Genomic DNA, 18,789 nt, shown 5'->3' with positions numbered 1-18,789 from the left:
TTACCCGGCATGCATAGACATTTTTTTTTCAGATTCTGATTTTATTTGGTCCTTTGCAGAAATCCGTGAAAAAATAGATTGGAAGACCCGGGCAATGATCTCGGTACCTCTCACATGCTAAGTGAGCGCTCTACCATTTGAGCTAGTCCCCCAGTTACATTTTTAACTGTTTAAAGATGAACAAATTATCGCCATATGCCCTATATAGGATTTATTATATATTGAAAATATGCGAAATAAGGGTCTTTAAATCACTGTAAGATTGATCAGCAGCATTCTGTTACAGTCATTCATCATCTGATGTTGCATCTTCAACATCTTGGTGTTTGTTGCATCTTCAACATCTTGGTGTTTGTTGCTTCTTTCACATCATATCATCATCATCTGTATGGGTGTTGTTGCATGTTTGCCCAAAACAGTTATGACGTTCATTTGTTTTCATCTTTAAACAGTTAAAAATGTGATGAATGTTCTCTAACCGGCATTATTTTTACAAATAAAATGGTCTTTAACATTTGTTTTTGACAATCCGGAGTATAATATATGCCATGTACATAGTGTTTGCCAATTGGGCATTTCCATGCGAAATGTATGACCTGACAATTTCATTCTCACAGTATCATAAAGTCTATACATTCCCTAAAAAGCACTAATAATAAACGCGAGTTACAGACGAATAAAGCATTTAAAATGTATTCATGACATCTACATATTAGGGTGACATTTTGTAGCAATAACTTTTCAACTAGTATGAGAATTTCAATTAACGTGTCCCTTTTTTTTTTGGTCATGTCCATTTTTTGTAACAAGAGTTACCAATATTCTTTGTTCTATCAAAGTTTAATAAATGATTATTTTGGTTTTTTTCTTGTCTAGTATAGTTCATACCCAATAAAATGTAACACTTGTTGCAGAATAACCCATTTTTTTGTTTAATTAAACCAACTTTGATTAGCCACTGTCAACAGTTATTGACTTAATATTTTCTTTTTGTAACAATTCACTTTACCTGATGATGTGCTATGCCCAAAACATGTTTTAATGCAGAGTTAAAACATTGATTTTGATTTTATCTACAGTATTCATATACTCTGCCTATGCAGCTCTTTGATTTTTTAAATTTTCAATAAATTAACTTACTTCCGAGCATTTTAGGGCAAACTGTTCAATTAGACTAAATAGAAATGTATATGTTCCAAACAATTTGACACCAAAAGTAACGCTATACGACAAATGTTTCTTGAGATACTGTAAAAGATATATGAATAGGTCAATAAGAGGTCAATAACCTCACTTCCGGTCATTTTGGGATAAAATATTTCATTACACCAAATAAAAAAATGCATGTTTTGAACAATTTGGGCCTAATCTCAATTCTCTATGACAAGCCAATACCGAGATATGATAAGACCAGGTCAAAGGTCAAACTGCCAGAAACTGTAGTAGCGGCCATTTTTTGACAAACTTTTCTGTTAGAGCAAATAGGAATGTATATATTGTGAACTATTTAACACCAAAATCAATACTCTATGACAAGCGGTTACAAAGTTATAGACTAATTAAAATGGCAGCCATTTTGGACGCCATCTTGGATTTCTCGGAGAGCACAAGGAGGATTTTTCAGGACTTTTAGTATGATGTTCCAATCATAGTTCTGGACCTTTCCTGAAAAAATTAGCTTGTTACCAGAAATGTCCGGGTCAAACCCTAATGCTCTTGGACTAAATGATCGTGCGCAGAATTCTGAAGGATCGGACACACCCCCTCTATCGTTGTGAGTATTAGCGCCCTCTCTTTTCTAACGAAGCACACACCACGTGGTACATGCACATGGCATTGTTTTTGACATTAAAGGTCATAGGTAAATTTCGCTTTCCCACAAACCCTCTTTTCTTCCTGTTATCCGAAATAGAACGGGAGGAGGTATGTATAATATATAATTTAAATCGTAAATTTGTCAAGAAATCATTCTGTTTTATAAACTTTGATTAATATCATAAAAAGAATATATATCTAATTGTTATCTAATACAATTATTTTTGTAACAGTATTAGTATTACTCTTGTTTATTGTACCTTCAAAGTCATTGAACTGGTTAAGGCTTAGCCTAGCTAGGCCCTACATGGAGCCTAGGCCTATATTATAAACTATGGCGAAAATTCATACTCTTTGAGTTAGGTTCAAGTCACAGCAACATTAATCAGTGGCTGAACATAGCATTAGCCCTAATTATCCGCCCTAGCTAGGTTGGAAAGTAAAGTGCTTTGCATTTGGCTAGGCCTAGTTTTTTAGTTGGCACGGATAATGATCTGGTCGGGTTCAACCAAGCCTACTACTGTAGCTAGATAGGTCCTAGCCTACAGTAGGCCTATCTATCATACAAAGAGAGGCAGATTTGAGGGGCCCAATCAATAGTCTTTGACTGAGTATTTGCAAATACGTTGGTCCTGACCTTTAAACCCATGGTCCATTGGTAGGCCTACACTTTTTTTGGCGCTAGTTCTGTTTCGCACCTGTCATTTATTTCGACTCAAAATTTGTTAAGAACCTTTATCGTGAGTACCACACCTTAGAATTAGGCCTCAAAAATACTTTTACGAAGGAGATCACATAAAAAGTGACAAATAAATGCTTTAAATTGATGAATTTACAGACGTGTTTCTCGCACATTGGTTCGTCAATTTCGCATACGCCATGTTCAATGTTGTTGTTTCTATGGAGCGCCAAAAGAGCAATCATAATAGAGGGCTAAAAACTCAATATATTATAATGCGTATATTTAATGCATTTGTTGGTGAAAATTACGTTCAATTTTAATATATTTTGTCAATGCAACAAAACCCTAGGCCTAAATCAGCATCATTACCTAGCCTAGGCCTAAGACTAAGAGGAATATTATTTAGATCATTGAGGTATAAAAACTACAGTGCATGTAATATGATGATGAACTTGTCGATTTTCATTCTTAAAAGTTAACGAAAACTGCGAAAACCATGTACAGTATCAACAGTAACATTTTTGTTGCATTGACATTGACAAAATATATTCAAATTGAACGTAATTTTCACCAATAAATGCATTAATAAGATGTTTCTATTTTTATAGCAATTTTAGCTAATTTTTATTTATTTGTATACAATTCATTTCAGTCTTTGACTGTCGTTTTGTAATATATTTTTATATACCGATTAAAATAAAAAAAAAAATTAAATATACGCATTATATTGAGTTTTTAGCCCTCTATTATGATTGCTCTTTTGGCACTCCATAGAAACAACAACATTGAACATAGCGTATGGAACCGATGTGCGAGAAACACGTCTGTATATTCATCAATTTAAAGCATTTATTTGTTACTTTTTGTGTGATCTCCTTCATAAAGTATTTTTGAGGCCTAATTCTAAGGTGTGGTACTCACGATAAAGGTTCTTAACAAATTTGGAGTCGAAATAAATGACAGGTGCGAAACGGAACTAGCGCCCTTTTTTTAACAGTAGAGATTACAGCTCGGCTAGGCCCTCTAGGCTAGCCTTAGTTACGATTCTTCCATTTGTTTTGGCCTTCACGATTGATCGAAATCTGTGAAAAATGAAAATATCAATCTGCGCGCAATGCATGCTGGGATTTATAGCAGGCCGCTTAATTGATTAGAGTCAAGGAGCATAGTATTTATTTTTACATTAAATGTATTTTGTGACTTTAAATTAAATCTAAACACGTTGTGAATAGGGCTTTAAACCTAAACTGCCTATAATTTGATTCTTTATTATTTTAAACAAATGAGTCTTGTTAATTTTTAGCCATGGCTGTCAGACATGACATGTGTGTAGGACTTAATAAAGGACACAAGACAACTAAGAATGTTAATTCTCGAAAAGGTGTAAAAAAAGGAGTAAGTATAATACGCATTAGTAAAGTAAATAAGTCCTGAATAAGTCAATAATTATAGTTTATATGCTGTGACTAAAGATATGGTACCGTATCCTAACTTCCGTTTGCTAAAGGTACGGTAAAATTACATTCCTAAATATAAAACCTAACCCCCTAAATAATCTCTCTTGAATTAAAAAATAAAATCGTCAAGCAGAGAATCGATCGCGCAACCCCCAAGTCATAGCCTCATCACAAGCCCACCTTGCCACACAGCTGGCTTACAGAAAACCATTTTCAAAATAACCTATTTGATTAACATCTATGCTTTACATAGCGCCCTCTATAATTACCATACCTTTAATGCTTAGAAGTATGGATACGCTACCGTATCTTTAGACATAACAATAATTATAATGCCTAGGATCACCTGCCTCCTACCTTTTATTATAAAATCTTATCTGCCACTATAATGTTTGTGTATTTTCAGTATCCTAACAAAGAGGTTGAAATCTTTGTTTATTAACAACATTTATCTCTTCATGTATTCGTATTAATTCAAATAAAATATCTATACTGGTCAGTCTAAAAAATTAACCGGAGACTGTTGGTCTGGCTTACAGTAAATGTCTAATTTTCTGTAAATGGACATTAAATAGGGAGGAATTGGGCATCTTTTGTACCTAAAAAATTCTGTTTTGGGAGTCACCAAATTGTATATTTTCTAATGAGTATATTTGCTTATTTGCAGAATCCCCGAAAGCATGTAAAGTTTGTGCGAGACTTGATTCGTGAGGTTGTTGGATTTGCACCATACGAGAAGCGTTGTATGGAGTTGTTGAGGATTAGTAAGGACAAACGTGCATTGAAATTCTGCAAAAAGAGGGTAAGTTGTTACGCTTTCAGTGAAACTTTGTGTATAATTTTTAAATGTAGTGAAAAAAGATGAGTTAAGATATCGATCGATTTCAAAAACAAATTTTGACAATGAATGAAACCGTGGCATTGTATATTAAAATGTTGGCGTATGGGTACAGTAAGAGGAAATTCCCATAATGCATTGTGTTCAGTTCAGGAATTGGTAATGGGCACCATCCTAAATTCAAAATGTTTTTCCCATCATATTGATAATTGTATATTAATATAAATCCAAAGGCAAATTACTGAAAAAATGACAATGCTGTGGGTATCAGTGGCTGGATCTCAATGGAGACAAAAATAAAATGAGCAAAAAGCTAAAGTAAAACAGCCCTTCATCAGCGAGAGTAATAATATAATATACATTTAATTTCTTTCAGTTGGGCAGTTTAGTACGTGGAAGGCGAAAACGAGAAGAAATCCAAGGAGTACTAGCAGCACAGAGGAAAGCACAACAGGCAAAGGGAGGAGATGCCAAATAAATTGTTTTGAACATTACTGGAACATTCTATAACAACAACTATAAACTTTGACACAATGTCAAGAATACTACAAACATGTGTAAATCTGTCGCCATACTATTGATAACTGATAATTAAATATAAGAAAAATATCTATTGTGTTGTTTGCCCCAATTTATTGTATATTTGTTATGGAATTATTAATTCTATCTTGCCAAGTATAGTACTTGCTTTGTATGTTTGTTTGCACGATAGCACCTACAATATTTTGCCAAGTATCTAAAATGTTGGAGGTCACAAAATAAATAATAAACATTAAATTAAAGGTGGGCTCAGTCCTTTTACTTTTTACTTACATTTTAGAATTGTCCTATGAGAGGTGGAAATTCCCATGCAAGAACAAAGCTGTCAAACCTGGTAGTTGGTTATCAAATTTACCAATGGACCAATTTACCGATTGGACCAATTAACATGACGAATAACTGTACCATATTATAAATAGGTAATACAAACAGAGTAAACCAGCGTTGCTATAAACAACAACAGCTGTTTAGGCCAACTTAAAATTGCTGTTTTATTGGAAAAAATACTGAAACTGATAAATAAAAAGTAACAGTGTGTTTAATTCGGTGACATCACGCTGTGATAATTCAGACATCCAAACAAAAACTAAATGAAAAGGTGTTTGTGATGCTCTCTTCTAGTTCAACACGATGCTGTTTGTATAGTTTTGCTTTGCGGCATCACACATGATTTTGTTCCCTTTTTAAACCGAGTTACAGAGAATTTCCTTTATAAATAATTACCAACTACTGCATAGATCAGGGAAGAGTGAAACGTCACTCTTCCTTGCACAGATGAAAAAAAAAGAAACAATTCCATTATTATTGTTTATTATTCCAGTGAAAAAATAGAAAGTAATATCATAACATGTTCTTGCCTGATAATAATATAGTATTTCTAATCTAAAAGAAACCTGACCGAATTGTTCATAACTCATTTTGTACAAATTATCAGATATTTCAAAGTGATTGGAATAATACATACAGTAAATACTCTAAAAATGCATTGAAATTGTATCAACTTTACACATAGCATAGAAAAGATTGCAAAATATGTTTCTTAACACATTCTTAAATAGCTAAATTTTATAGAAAAGATTTCAAGATAATGTTAAAGATCTTACAATAGCTATATCCACTACTTTAATTCATATACTTATTCTTATACTACATAATGTTTAAAATAGAAAATGTGTTTATATATAGAAAAGTGTATATACCTTTCAAGCAATTTAAATACACAGTACAAAACAGGACATTTAGAAAGTGCCCAACATGCTATGCAGCCTTTTTTATAGCATAACTTGGTAAAATGTAGTTTATACTGTATAACTCATATACTGAGAAAAAGATTTAAACACCACTTTACTAATGTCTGTCCATACAGTATCTACTCAAGCGTTCAATTTCAAGACATTTTGAGGACATGTGTGGAGCACCAAAGTGGATGCATATGAAAACTATTATTTTTACTTGCTCGAGAAGTGAGGACATACACTGTGTACAGTAGGCTGTGAGTTGCTGGTTACTTCCCACATTTATTCCTAGCTTGTATACAGTCCCATAAGAAATACTTAGAATATAATTAAAGCACCCACCCAGATCTGGGCCCTTTAGCATTATTAGTTCCCTATTTAGGAGGACACTGAAAATAATGGTAAATAATTTACAAATAATATTACCTAATTGTGTAATATAAATCTCGTGCATTTTCCTTAGCAACAAAATAAACTAAGTTGTCTTTAAAATATAACTCAACCATATATTTATATTAGGTTCTAATCTATTATTAGCTCTGTTTACACTATCAAACTAGTTTTAAAAAGATGTGCCCAAATATGGTAGTGATATGACATCATCATGTCTATATATGGGCACATCACATTTTTTTGTCACATAAACAGTAATAGTGTAGACAGAGCTTAAGTTGCAAATCGAACACTCACTATTACAAGATAATCAAACAAATTATAAATGTAATTTTTGTGAATTTCAATTTCTTTTTAAATGTTTTCGATGGATGATTAATTATTTTAGTAGGGCTATAAATAATACTGTATTCAACCTTAAAGTGAAGTTAATGATAATTTACTTATTTTATACCAATATATGAAATATAGTTCTATTATAATTGATACTATTTCTCCTTCTATTATAATTAAATGTTTTATACATCATCAACGTAATCAGTAAATTATATACAATTCATAAACTTCTAGATTTTACAATCTTAAAAATATTGCACATTATAATTATAAAGCTTACATTAGACAAAACTCAAGGAATTTGGTAAATAATAATAAAAAGTATCTCTTAATCCATTGGGAGTATAAAATGTAGAAATTGTATTCATTGAATCAACTTCATTTGTGTTTTATTCTACAGTATTGACCAATAGCTGACATCATCATTATCGGAAGAAATCTCACTCTAGGATTTTACTCTTCGGCCATAGCACAAGACACTAAAGCCTGTTTTCCACTAAGTAATTATTTTTGCGTGAAAATCCAATGTTCTCCCAGTGGCAAACAAAATATATATTTAAATATATATATTATTTCATAAATCTTCATTTAATGTTCTTACATTTCATCCTGAACTAAAAATGTTCGTTTGAAATTTTACGATTTTTGTTCTCCGATACCCTTGTTTCAAATAAATGCAATAAAGATGCAATAATAATAAAAATGAATGATCAAATCAGAAAATGCACTTCACTGTTACAGGCGCTGTAATATTTTTTGCCACAAACACCTTTTAAGATAATAGTGTTTCAATCAGTGGCGTAACGCATGAAGCAAAGGGGCCCTTTAATGCTGGGCAGTTGCATTGGACTGCTCATGCTCTGGGGCTCCTGGGTTTAGCCAGAGTGAGTGCTTATAGCCGCTACACCACTGGTTTCAATATACCAAATAATTCTGACAAGCCCCCACTGACTGCAAGTTTCCACATGATAAATATCTGAAGTATTGTATGACTCGGTGGTCTAACAATGAGCTACTTATATTCTCAATGAAAGGTTTAGTTTCAAATCATACAACTGTATCAATAGCCAAAATAAAAAAATGTTCAATTTTACTTCCAGTTTAAATGCAAATACCTCTTGTCAAATACTGAATAAAATTCATGTTATTATTTTGGTATTAAATCAATTTATAAATAATATTAATTAATGATAACATTAAACAAATATTGCACTGCCACGAAAATAATATATATTATCAATGCTGTGCTAAACATAAAAATGATTAGCCATAGAGATGTTATGAATGTAAGTTAGATGTTTGCCCTTAGTGTCACTGAATGCTCAGTACACTGAGAAGACCTTGTGATTTTCTTGCCATTTTCTCGTTTATCAGTTAGTAAAATTACATTACAGTAAAATTATCTGACTTGCCTACAATCCCTGGTGCATATTTAGGCATACTATAGTTAAATTATTATCAGGTTTGACTGTGAATGCTGCCTACACCTAACTTACATACCAGGCTATGGAGACCAATAATAAAATTATTGATATATATTAATATTCAATATTAAAATAAGTATGTTTATGTTTTCCATTCTACACCCTTGTTTTTAAATTACCCTTTTACTTGAAATATTTCTGTGGATCTTTTGGTATTGTAAATGCACTATAAATATTATGATTGATAAACATATATTTAATACCTTAATATATTAATACAAATATTAAACATAATAATCTGCTTATTCATAATACTGTATAATTATTTTAACTGAGATTTGACACAGTATATCTATATACCCAAATATTCATATTTTTAAAGTTTTAACTTTTGAAAAAGCAAAATGAACAAAAATATTTAATTTATGCAACAAAATTGATAAACTATCATGTTTGGTAATTCTTAGCACAATGCGAAAAATTATCTTGTTATCATAAAGAAACCAATCATTATTCTGATAAAACAGAAATAGAATTTAAACCATATACAGTAAATCTTTTTTGGTGTGTAATGTATCATCAAAATTGGTGTGTTCAAAGAAAAATACAAAATAAAGAAGATTTTGACAGTTTAATTCTAAAATAGAAATTTAACTTTCAATCTAATGATAAATAATTCCAAGGTATTTATTATGAGGCATTTTAATTTAAATTTCTTGTATCACCTGTATTATTGGCAATATGCAAATAATGTATGTAAATTCCACATCTAATTTTAAATCTAATTAAAATCTGGATATACTAAAATTATATTTATTATATAGCTATGATTTATAAAGGAACTAAAGGCAGATGTTTTCCATGCAAAGCATACATTTTACTTTTTTTGGTGGCAGGTTTCCTTGCCTTTCCTTTAAACCCTGTTCACTCAGGATGCTTTGAATTAGGTCAGTTCGTTCCAGTTAATGGTGCCTGTATACTATGCGTTCCTCTTCTGGTATGTACTTTGATTGAAAAAGCATGGAACACAATTACTCTTTGTTTTGATCTTCATCCATTGGTGAATTAAGTTGTTGGCTATTTTTTCTTTAACTTGACACCATCCCCTTTTAACCCTTCTGGTCCATTGGTGAATTAAGTTGTTGGTTATTTTTTCTTTAACTTGACCCCATCCCCTTTTAACCCTTCCGGACGTAGTTCTCGATATTGTAGCTGTGGTAAAAAAAACCAAAAAAAAACAATACCTTAGGTTGATGTATAACATTTTAATAGATATACTGATTCAAAATACATAATCAAAAACCATACAGGTTCTTGTTAGATTACCAAAGTTTGGACATTTGGACTTGTAAAGAACAAATTTTCCATAGCTTTCTATATTGGTGCAATAGTAAATATTTTAGTAAATTATACATAATTATTTATGTCATTATACACAAAATCAGCTAAAATTGATTCCATGCGTGGGCAATATTATACAGATATTTTGAGGGAATATATATTCCCGAAGCGCTAGCTGAGGGAAATATATATTCCCCGAGAACATAATATCATTCCCAAGGGGTTGTCGAATCTTACATTTTACAGTACAGGGATTTTTTTGAAAAATTGCCAAATATAAAAGGCGATATCTGTTATATTACATAGCGAACAAGTTGAATATCTACTGCTGGGTCGGGTGTAGCTAGGCCTCCTTGTAATAAGCCTGCCTAGTTAGGCGTTGCATTCACCTTACCTTGCGAAGAATAATATACAGATAATTACTAATTAATGATTCCTTGCCAATAAAATATTCACTTAGGCCTAGGTCGTTTAAATTGACAGAAGAATTTCCATCAATAAGCCTACATTAATAATAATATTATTATCATGTAGACCGAGGAGCCAAATCACCGTATGTTCAGCGCGCCGCGCGTACCAGATTACTACCGTGATTATTAACCAATCACAAATGGTCTTTCATCACATCTAGGGAGGACTAATAACAAATGAGGGCGCTATGTATGCATAGTTTAAATAGTTTAGTTGATTAATTTCTTCAAGCAAGTTGCGTGGCGCAACGGATGAAACGTTGTGACAAATCATCGAGAGTTCTAGTCCCAGTAGATGACTTTTGTTTATTTATCGCTAAACGAGTGTTGCAATACAAAAATTACACAGTCAATATCATCTTACTCGAGGATTTGCTGGATTTTATAAGTTTAATGACAGGCACACGATAATTACGCGAAAATTACTCAGTCAATATCATCGTACTCGAGGATATATACAATTTACGATCCTCGCAGCGGTAGTCATGTAATGCAGTTTCAACCAATCACGTTCACGTATTTACATAGCCTATGTAATATAACAAAATATGATATGGGTATAATGGGGTTATTATTCCGATACCCTTTTCAACCTTAGGGTTTCACCCCTAACTTGGCCAGATCAGGTAATCGTAAGCTCTGTCTACACTATCAAACTAGTTTGACAAAAAAGAGTGTGATGTGCCCAAATATGGTAGTGATATGACATCATTGTGTCCATATATGGGCACATCACATTTTGTGGTCATACAATATGAAGTTTGATAGTGTAGACATAGTAAAGATAGTGTAAGCAGATATGTTTGTATATAAATTAATTTGCAGCATTCTGTTGTTAGATTGCCTTACTGCAAAGCATGTACTTACTAATTCATCATCTGAAGGCACTCTTGATAGAAAGTCTAATAACTCATTATTATTAATTGCATGAGGAGCTCTTAACTTCTTAGTAAACTTATTAATACCTGCAAGTTAAAAAGAGTACAAAATTGTGACATCATTGATAGAGATATGCTAAAACATACTTTTCCTCCATTATAGGCACCAGTGGCCGTATTCACCAATCACACTTAAGTGGCATATTTCACTTAACTTTTTTTATTTTTTTTTTTTTATATTTTAAGGTAAGTGTTTTTCAAGAGTGCATGGGAAACTTATAAAAGTTATAGTTTCTGGCTGGGTTTTATTTGGTGAAGTTGGAGATTAGGGAATATATCAAAATGACTTGATTGCAGTTACTGCAGTAACTCCATTTCTGTTCTGCAATAATGTAATGTATGATTTCAGTTTGTTTCAATGAATGTAGGCATTCAAATGAGGCAATCACTGCATTGAACAGTTTGCAACATTAACCGAATAGAAAACAATAAATGAATATTACAAGTTGTTTGACTTACCCCATGCCATAAGGAGGTATCGTAAAGGAATTAAATATAATACCATGGTAACAATACACAGGATAAAGATGAGCAGGAAGGACAGCCATGGAACAGTAAAATTAAATGTACTGAAAAAATAGAAAATAATATCAATATTATTGACTTATAACAATATTTTACAATACTTTTTCTGCCGGTAAACATGGTGACATTACATTTTTTTTGCAAACAGTATGTAGAGAAGTGCATGTTTTGTGTGGGAACCATCGATTGATCGTTGTTCACGATCATAGAGTTCACAGTTCATCAACTTACTTTTTTACCCTTTCCCCAAGACATGCGATGTCATCTAACGTATTCTGAATTGTCTGACAAACCTTCTCTATGATATTTAACTTTTCTCTAAAGCTTTTTTTTTCTTCCTGAAAAAAATAAGGGGCATAGCATTATTTTAGGAACTTTAAACAAAATATTCTAATAAAAATATAATATACTAATATACTATTTATTGCATAGATATATATTCAAATAAAATACAATACTGTACAACCATTTATTCCAGCATGGTATAACTAAGTTCATTTCAACAGATGAACTATTTAGAATTATTTTTTTAACAAATAAACAATAGCATGGAATGTTAATACAATTGATACAAATAATACATAAACTCACAAGTATATACATATTAATAAATATAAACAGTAGTTAACAATTGTCAATGTTCTAGCCTATATAAATATATATACAACACCATAAATAATGCGAGTAAATCATAATATAATGATTTGTAATATTTATAAACATGAGTCAAGGCTACTGTAGTTCCCCTTCCAAAGTATTTTGCTGTTGTTGAAAATTGTCATAAAAAGGAGCGGCCTAAGGTAAAATTGTTGATGAAAGCCAAGATAAATTTCATTTCAGGAAGTATTACCTCGGGCCACGGAAATTTGTGGGAACTAGCCTACTCCTATAAATATGAAGAATTCATGAAATTCAATTTAAGATATGCCATTGAAACATTTTGTAATTTATAAAGCTCTGTCTGCACTATCAATTTAGTTTGACAAAAAAGTGTGATGTGCCCAAAATGGTAGTGATATGCTCAAATATGGTAGTGATATGACATCATGTCCATATATGGGCACATCACATTTTTTTGTCACATAAAGTTTGAAAGTGTACACAGAGCTTTACAAAACAACTGTTTAAATAAACCTGATAGGGATCAACCTCAATATAATGCTTGCAACATATGTTTATCAAGTGCATTAGAAATGCTTTTAAAATGTGTTACCGTATATCATATTATTATGGATAATAAAGCTTTATGAGAAATGTAAGAACAAAAGCAAATACAAATAAACACAATTGAAATTTGAAAGGCAAACAAATATTATTATTATAAATGAGTATGTTATTGAATTAATTTAAAATATTCAATTAAAGAAGAGACAGAACAAAACATGAAATAGATTTGCAAAGCAAAATTAAAGACAAGTAGAATATTCATTTGCCAAAATAAAATGACTTAATTTATAATATATTGCAACAGGATTTCTAGTAGAAGTATAGCCACGTATGAGACCAAAAAATCTGCCCTCATGTGTGAGAGTTGACAGGTCTACACCCTCTATTTTCATAGTTTTTCCAATTAACAATAACCAAAGAAGAAGTATTGTATTTGGCTAAATTGGGCATAGATTTTAATCTCAGAAACAGTGGGTGCCACCATAACTACTGACATTTTAGGCCTCAAACATTAATGTTAAAATGTTGTAATTATGAAATCATCAGATAGAAAATAGAATTTTAGATATTATTATTAGGTGTTCACCATTGGCCATGAAAGGCAGATAAAAATCGGAAAGTATATGTATGAAGAATCAAAGTCAAAGAATTTCTGGGAGATGTTGTGTCACCTATATGTTTCAAACTTTATAGAAAACCTGGTGATGCTCATGCTATATAGCACTGAAAACCATTCTATTTGTGGCAATCAAACTCTGCACAATATTTGATGTCTAGGTCATAAACATAGCAATTTCCTAAAAATCGGGCTGATTGGATTTAACAATTGTACATCAAATAAAATGGAGACCCACAAATACCATAAAAGGGATTCATGAAGTATACCATATTGTGCTATTGTGTTCATACAGTATCGTGCGTGTGGCGTAGTGTGTTGGACTTCTTATTGCGGGATAAAGAGTTGTCCTTAGGCAAGAGATTTTACTAGTAACACAATTGCAGCGATTAGCTGCAGAATTATGGAAGCCAGTTATATGTTTGATCTAATGACCAAAGTAATAATGTGAAGGGCTTAGAAACTTGAGCATAAGCGCCAAGATTTACATAATACAGGTACATAGAATTACATATAATTTTATTTTAAAAATTAGAGCGTTATAGTAAAGATCACAATTTTGGCAATAAGCTTAAGTTCGTCAAGGCAACTACATGAATCAACAAAAAAAAGTGGAAAAATAACAAAATAGTACAGACGTTTCACTACAGTACTATATAGGCAAGATAAATATAGGTATATATATATATCAAAACAAGTGAAATATATTTGCATGAAATGAAATGTTTGTTTTAAAAAATTAAGGAAACACGTATTTGCAAGAAGAGGAAATGGACATGACGATTACAGTGAACCCTTACCTTATTCTTCTTTGACTAGGAGTAAACAAATACAAACAAACACAAGTCACATGATGCCTCAAAACGATAAATCGTGCATGTGTAAATTTGACTAAACTTAACTTAGATTACAATCTGGTTCATTTAAAAATTAACACAAAAAATCACAAATGATTTCTCAGTGTATTTGCACTTTTTTAGTGTTTTATATGTGAATATAACAACTGTTTGTGATATTTATAAATTTTAGAATAAAGGATTTTACAGAAGGGTGAAAACAATATTGGTGGGAGGGGGCATAATTTGAAACTTTTCATCAAAACAGGGGAACATATTTGGTGACTGTGCATTTCATTCACAATCACATTGTTTACATTAATGTGTGTTTACTCATGCATTAATCTACCTCATGCATATTCAATACATTATTTGCATATTCATGACTTACCTTTGAATCTTTATCATCGTCGTCATCGTCATCTTCACTGTCGGCATATTCCTAAAATTACAAAATATATTTATTTAGCAAAATTATTATTATTAAGAATTAAATAATATAACAGTAAATATTTTGGGTAAAATAAAAATTACTATGAAGAATATAATCTAATATTGTGATTAAAATAGAGAATATAATAAAATGTAATTTTGGAATGAAGATGGCCACTATGATATCTATGTATTGTGAATAACATATCAATTTACGAGTACAAAGTCTATGTTTTTAATAATATAATATTATTGAGACAGTATTAAAAATCTGTCAAAACAGAACTGTGAATTACTGTTGCTTACTAAATAGTATACTGTTCAGAAGGCATGTTTGTACAGAATGATATGACTAATATACAGCGTTCACATATCTTGAGTCGCCCTCGAGCCGTTTTGATCGGCTCGCAAGCGGTTTCATCCAGCGAACGACCGCTGCTCAAGTGCGGATCTATCGAGAGCGACCCACGAAAGACGACCACTTATACGGTTTGGGCATAAGCTTTGATTGATTCAGTGCTGTATTTTTTACAGATGTGTTTTTATATGAATTTGATGTATACAAATAAACAGTATGGACAAAAATGATTCTGCTTATCATTACCATAATGGAATTTTGTTTGTTTATTTTAATGTAAAATAAAAGTCGATTTTGTTTGCCAAATTGCATATTCTCAAAAAATAAAATATATAAATAAATTGACCATTTTTTAAGTCTGTAAAGTTATAGAAATTGTCAGAAGAAAAATGAATTCTTAGTGTAATGATGAAAATGATGAAAATTGGCAAAAACAACATCGCTGTTAAGATAGAAATGGTTACAGAATTAAATCAGAATGTATAAGAAAAATTAAAATAGCCTGAAGTGATGCAATAATGTTCACATTTCAAGAAACGAGTTGAAATGCTTTACATAGTAAACATAATAGATGAATAAGATAAATGGTACAGAATAAAGATCATCAATCATTAATGTTAGCTAGAATGAAAAGAAAAACATGCACATTAAACAATTACTGCCGACACTCACAGACACCTCAGGCGAGAGAGACTTTTTTGCCTTGTTCCTTTTCTTTTTACCCTGGAAGCAATAAACATGCAGATCCCAATACAACAGTTAAAAACACACAAGCAATATACTATAGTTTTCATTCTCCATATCACATACACAGTCTCCTGATATTTCATGTGACCCATCCCCCACAAAAGTAGTGGAGCTGTAGCTTGGTGGTTAACATGCTTGCCTTCCAATCCCAAGGTCCTGGGTTCAATCCTGACCTAGTGCCAGGGTTGTGCGACTTAGTTTATAAGCCTGATAAATTATATAATAGTTTATCCATCCTGTAATTGCCGAGTTTGTGCTTGCTGTTGGATGCATATGAAATAAAAATTGTGCAATTTTTTTGGATATACTAAAAAACATCCTGATAGTGTAGTGCATAAATTTACTATGTAAGTAGACTCTTTTTGGTTTAATTACAGGCCTAAAGGGACACTTATCACAAAAGATATTGTGCATAATGTAACTGTGAAAACTATTGACAGTAACTTACCGGTAGCTTATTTGAAATACCCAGATGACAAATATTTCCTCCATGATTAAATAAATATATGGGGCAATTTTTCAATATGTGATATGGAGAATTCGAACACAATAAAAGCAGATTTTTTATAAGAAGCCACACCATTGGACAAGTTTTAGAATTAAATGTTAAAGTACAATACAATACATAAAGTACTGTATGTGTATAAAGCTATATTAGGATGATACCTAAATATGGAATAATAAATATCAAAATTTAAAAGAAAGAACTGTTAACTGTAGGCCTATGTAATTATACCTTACTGATCCACATGATATACCTTCCAACTTTTTCAGTGGCCAATGCGCGACACATTAAATTAAAATTACATAGGCCTAGGCTAATTATGCTCAAATTAATTAAATAAAGTGTAGTCCTAGGCTATTTTTCCTTCAAAATAGGCAAGTTATTTTCAAAATAATGGTTTTTTTTTAAATTTAAATAAAAACATATGAGTGAAGCATAAAAATCGGCCCTCATGCGCGAGACTCACGCATTATGCGTGAGAGTTGGTAGGTGTACATGATTGTATAACTTTTTTTTTATAAGTTGAGGAATTTCATCACTTATTTTATTTTCACTGTTCAAGACACTGTAGAATGTAATTTGATATTCAATGTTCCACACTTTCAGATTTAAAATGCTTGTAAACACTTCAACCTATAATTAATTTGATTAACTCTAATAATTCCTTTAATATTAAGCATGATGAAAAATTAGTTGAATTAGTTGTATTTGAACCTATTTAGGGACTACGTCAAAATTATACTACTGCAATTACTGCAGTAACTACATATTTGTTTTGTCTGTTTAATCATGGAGGTATAAAAAAGATACCTCCATGGTTTAATTATGCAATAATTTAGAACTTTTTAACTACTGCAGTCAAAATATGTAGTTACTGCAGTAACGATTCCTTTAAGTGTAAAAATATAAATTTTTTGAATATTAATGCTTAAAGTAATAATAGTTCATGCAAACATTAATATGTATATTGTGCAACACATTTTGTGCCAGTATACTGTAGTACATTTATAATAAAACACCATAATTAACCATGGCATAGATATTAAGCATGCAAAGTATATATCTACTACTAAAAATATTAGAAATACATTAAAATGACGACAATATAGATTAAGAGAAGTAAATACAATACTTACATCTTCCTCTACATTCTTAGTAAATGGTGCAATTATACTATTAATAAGATATTTCCAGAAGAAGATGAGGAGGATAGCCATGGGTACCATATACAGCTCAAAGTTCCATACTATCACAAGATATGCCTAATAAATAAATATATAATAAATGATGTCTCATGTAAACACGGGCTTGAATTTCAACTTTGAAATAAAATGTTTTGGTCTGATAAAGTTATTTATTCCAACAATGGCATTATTAAGTGTCATGTAATTAATATATAAGATATATAATTATTATTAAGTGCTATAAATTCATAAGTAATATATAAGCAAGCAGAAAGCAGTGGCGTAACGCAGAGACCCGAGGCCCCTGGTTTAGCGGCCCTCCAATGCTGGAGGCTTCTGCCGTTTTTAGCTATTTTCTTTTTATTAGCCTCTCTATTTTAATGTATGTTTTCTTCCTCTGGGCCCTGCTCAGGGGTCCTGTAAGCTCCGGGGCACCTGGGTTTAGTCAGTGAGCACACATAGCTGAAATGTACAGTATCCTAGAAAACTCATTAATTAATAAAATCTGATGTATTTTATTTTTCAATGTTCTTACAATGAATGCCGTAAGACTTCTTGGTTTACTTTCCCATTGAAAGCAACTGTTGATGAACTTCCCTGTGTCAATGATGTTTCCAACAAGTTTGGTTACACGATTTACATTGCGCTGTAAAACCTGAAAGAGATTAGACAAAAAAAATCACTCATGAATCCGATCCAGTCATAAACATTTCAATTACGATACAGAAAAATCTAAAAGTAACTGCACAAAGTAGCTGATGCACAAATGCATCAAATTTGGAAATTGGTAAATAAATGTACACTATCCATCAATAAGTTGTTCATGATACAGCATTAGACCATTTCAACATGTGCCCAGCATTAACAGAGAAGAATGGCACCAAACATAGAAAAGCCTATATCAGATTTATTGGAGACTCTTTTCATGTATTGTTCTTTTTTATACACAT

At 31.6% G+C, this 18,789-nt stretch overlaps 2 protein-coding genes across 6 annotated transcripts in view; one reads left to right on the top strand and one right to left on the bottom strand.

The window, feature by feature from the left end:
• The first annotated feature begins 1,784 nt into the window (after positions 1 to 1,784).
• Positions 1,785 to 5,401, top strand: LOC144854150 (large ribosomal subunit protein eL36-like). The gene is made up of 4 exons (XM_078712047.1): positions 1,785 to 1,923; positions 3,801 to 3,892; positions 4,622 to 4,756; positions 5,169 to 5,401. The coding sequence occupies exons 2-4, from the start codon at positions 3,803 to 3,805 to the stop codon at positions 5,268 to 5,270; spliced, it is 327 nt and encodes a 108-aa protein (XP_078568173.1). The 5' UTR covers positions 1,785 to 1,923; positions 3,801 to 3,802; the 3' UTR covers positions 5,271 to 5,401.
• A 724-nt stretch (positions 5,402 to 6,125) lies between these two features.
• The window catches only part of LOC144854143 (multiple C2 and transmembrane domain-containing protein 1-like), a 71,651-nt gene continuing 58,987 nt past the window's right edge, over positions 6,126 to 18,789 (bottom strand). For all 5 annotated transcript variants that reach the window (XM_078712034.1, XM_078712035.1, XM_078712036.1 and 2 more), the window contains 8 exons: positions 18,375 to 18,494; positions 17,792 to 17,917; positions 15,005 to 15,055; positions 14,578 to 14,592; positions 12,226 to 12,332; positions 11,929 to 12,038; positions 11,399 to 11,496; positions 6,126 to 9,932 (listed from right to left, as the gene is read on the bottom strand). In XM_078712034.1, coding sequence (XP_078568160.1) covers positions 9,867 to 9,932; positions 11,399 to 11,496; positions 11,929 to 12,038; positions 12,226 to 12,332; positions 14,578 to 14,592; positions 15,005 to 15,055; positions 17,792 to 17,917; positions 18,375 to 18,494 — 693 coding nt within the window. In that variant the 3' untranslated portion in view covers positions 6,126 to 9,866. The remainder of the gene's footprint in view (positions 9,933 to 11,398; positions 11,497 to 11,928; positions 12,039 to 12,225; positions 12,333 to 14,577; positions 14,593 to 15,004; positions 15,056 to 17,791; positions 17,918 to 18,374; positions 18,495 to 18,789) is intronic.

Source organism: Antedon bifida, chromosome 10, assembly GCF_963402885.1.
Source record: "Antedon bifida chromosome 10, ecAntBifi1.1, whole genome shotgun sequence".
Lineage (NCBI taxonomy): Eukaryota > Metazoa > Echinodermata > Crinoidea > Comatulida > Antedonidae > Antedon > Antedon bifida.
The sequence above is the reverse complement of the archived record's forward strand: the minus strand, read 5'-3'. Positions and strand labels throughout refer to the sequence as shown.

Coding starts and splice junctions, on each gene's coding strand:
- LOC144854150 (XM_078712047.1), top strand. CDS start 3,803: ATGGCTGTCAGACATGACATGTGTGTAGGACTTAATAAAGGACACAAG. Junction 3,893..4,621: donor GAAAAGGTGTAAAAAAAGGA/GTAAGTATAATA, acceptor GCTTATTTGCAG/AATCCCCGAAAGCATGTAAA. Junction 4,757..5,168: donor TGAAATTCTGCAAAAAGAGG/GTAAGTTGTTAC, acceptor AATTTCTTTCAG/TTGGGCAGTTTAGTACGTGG.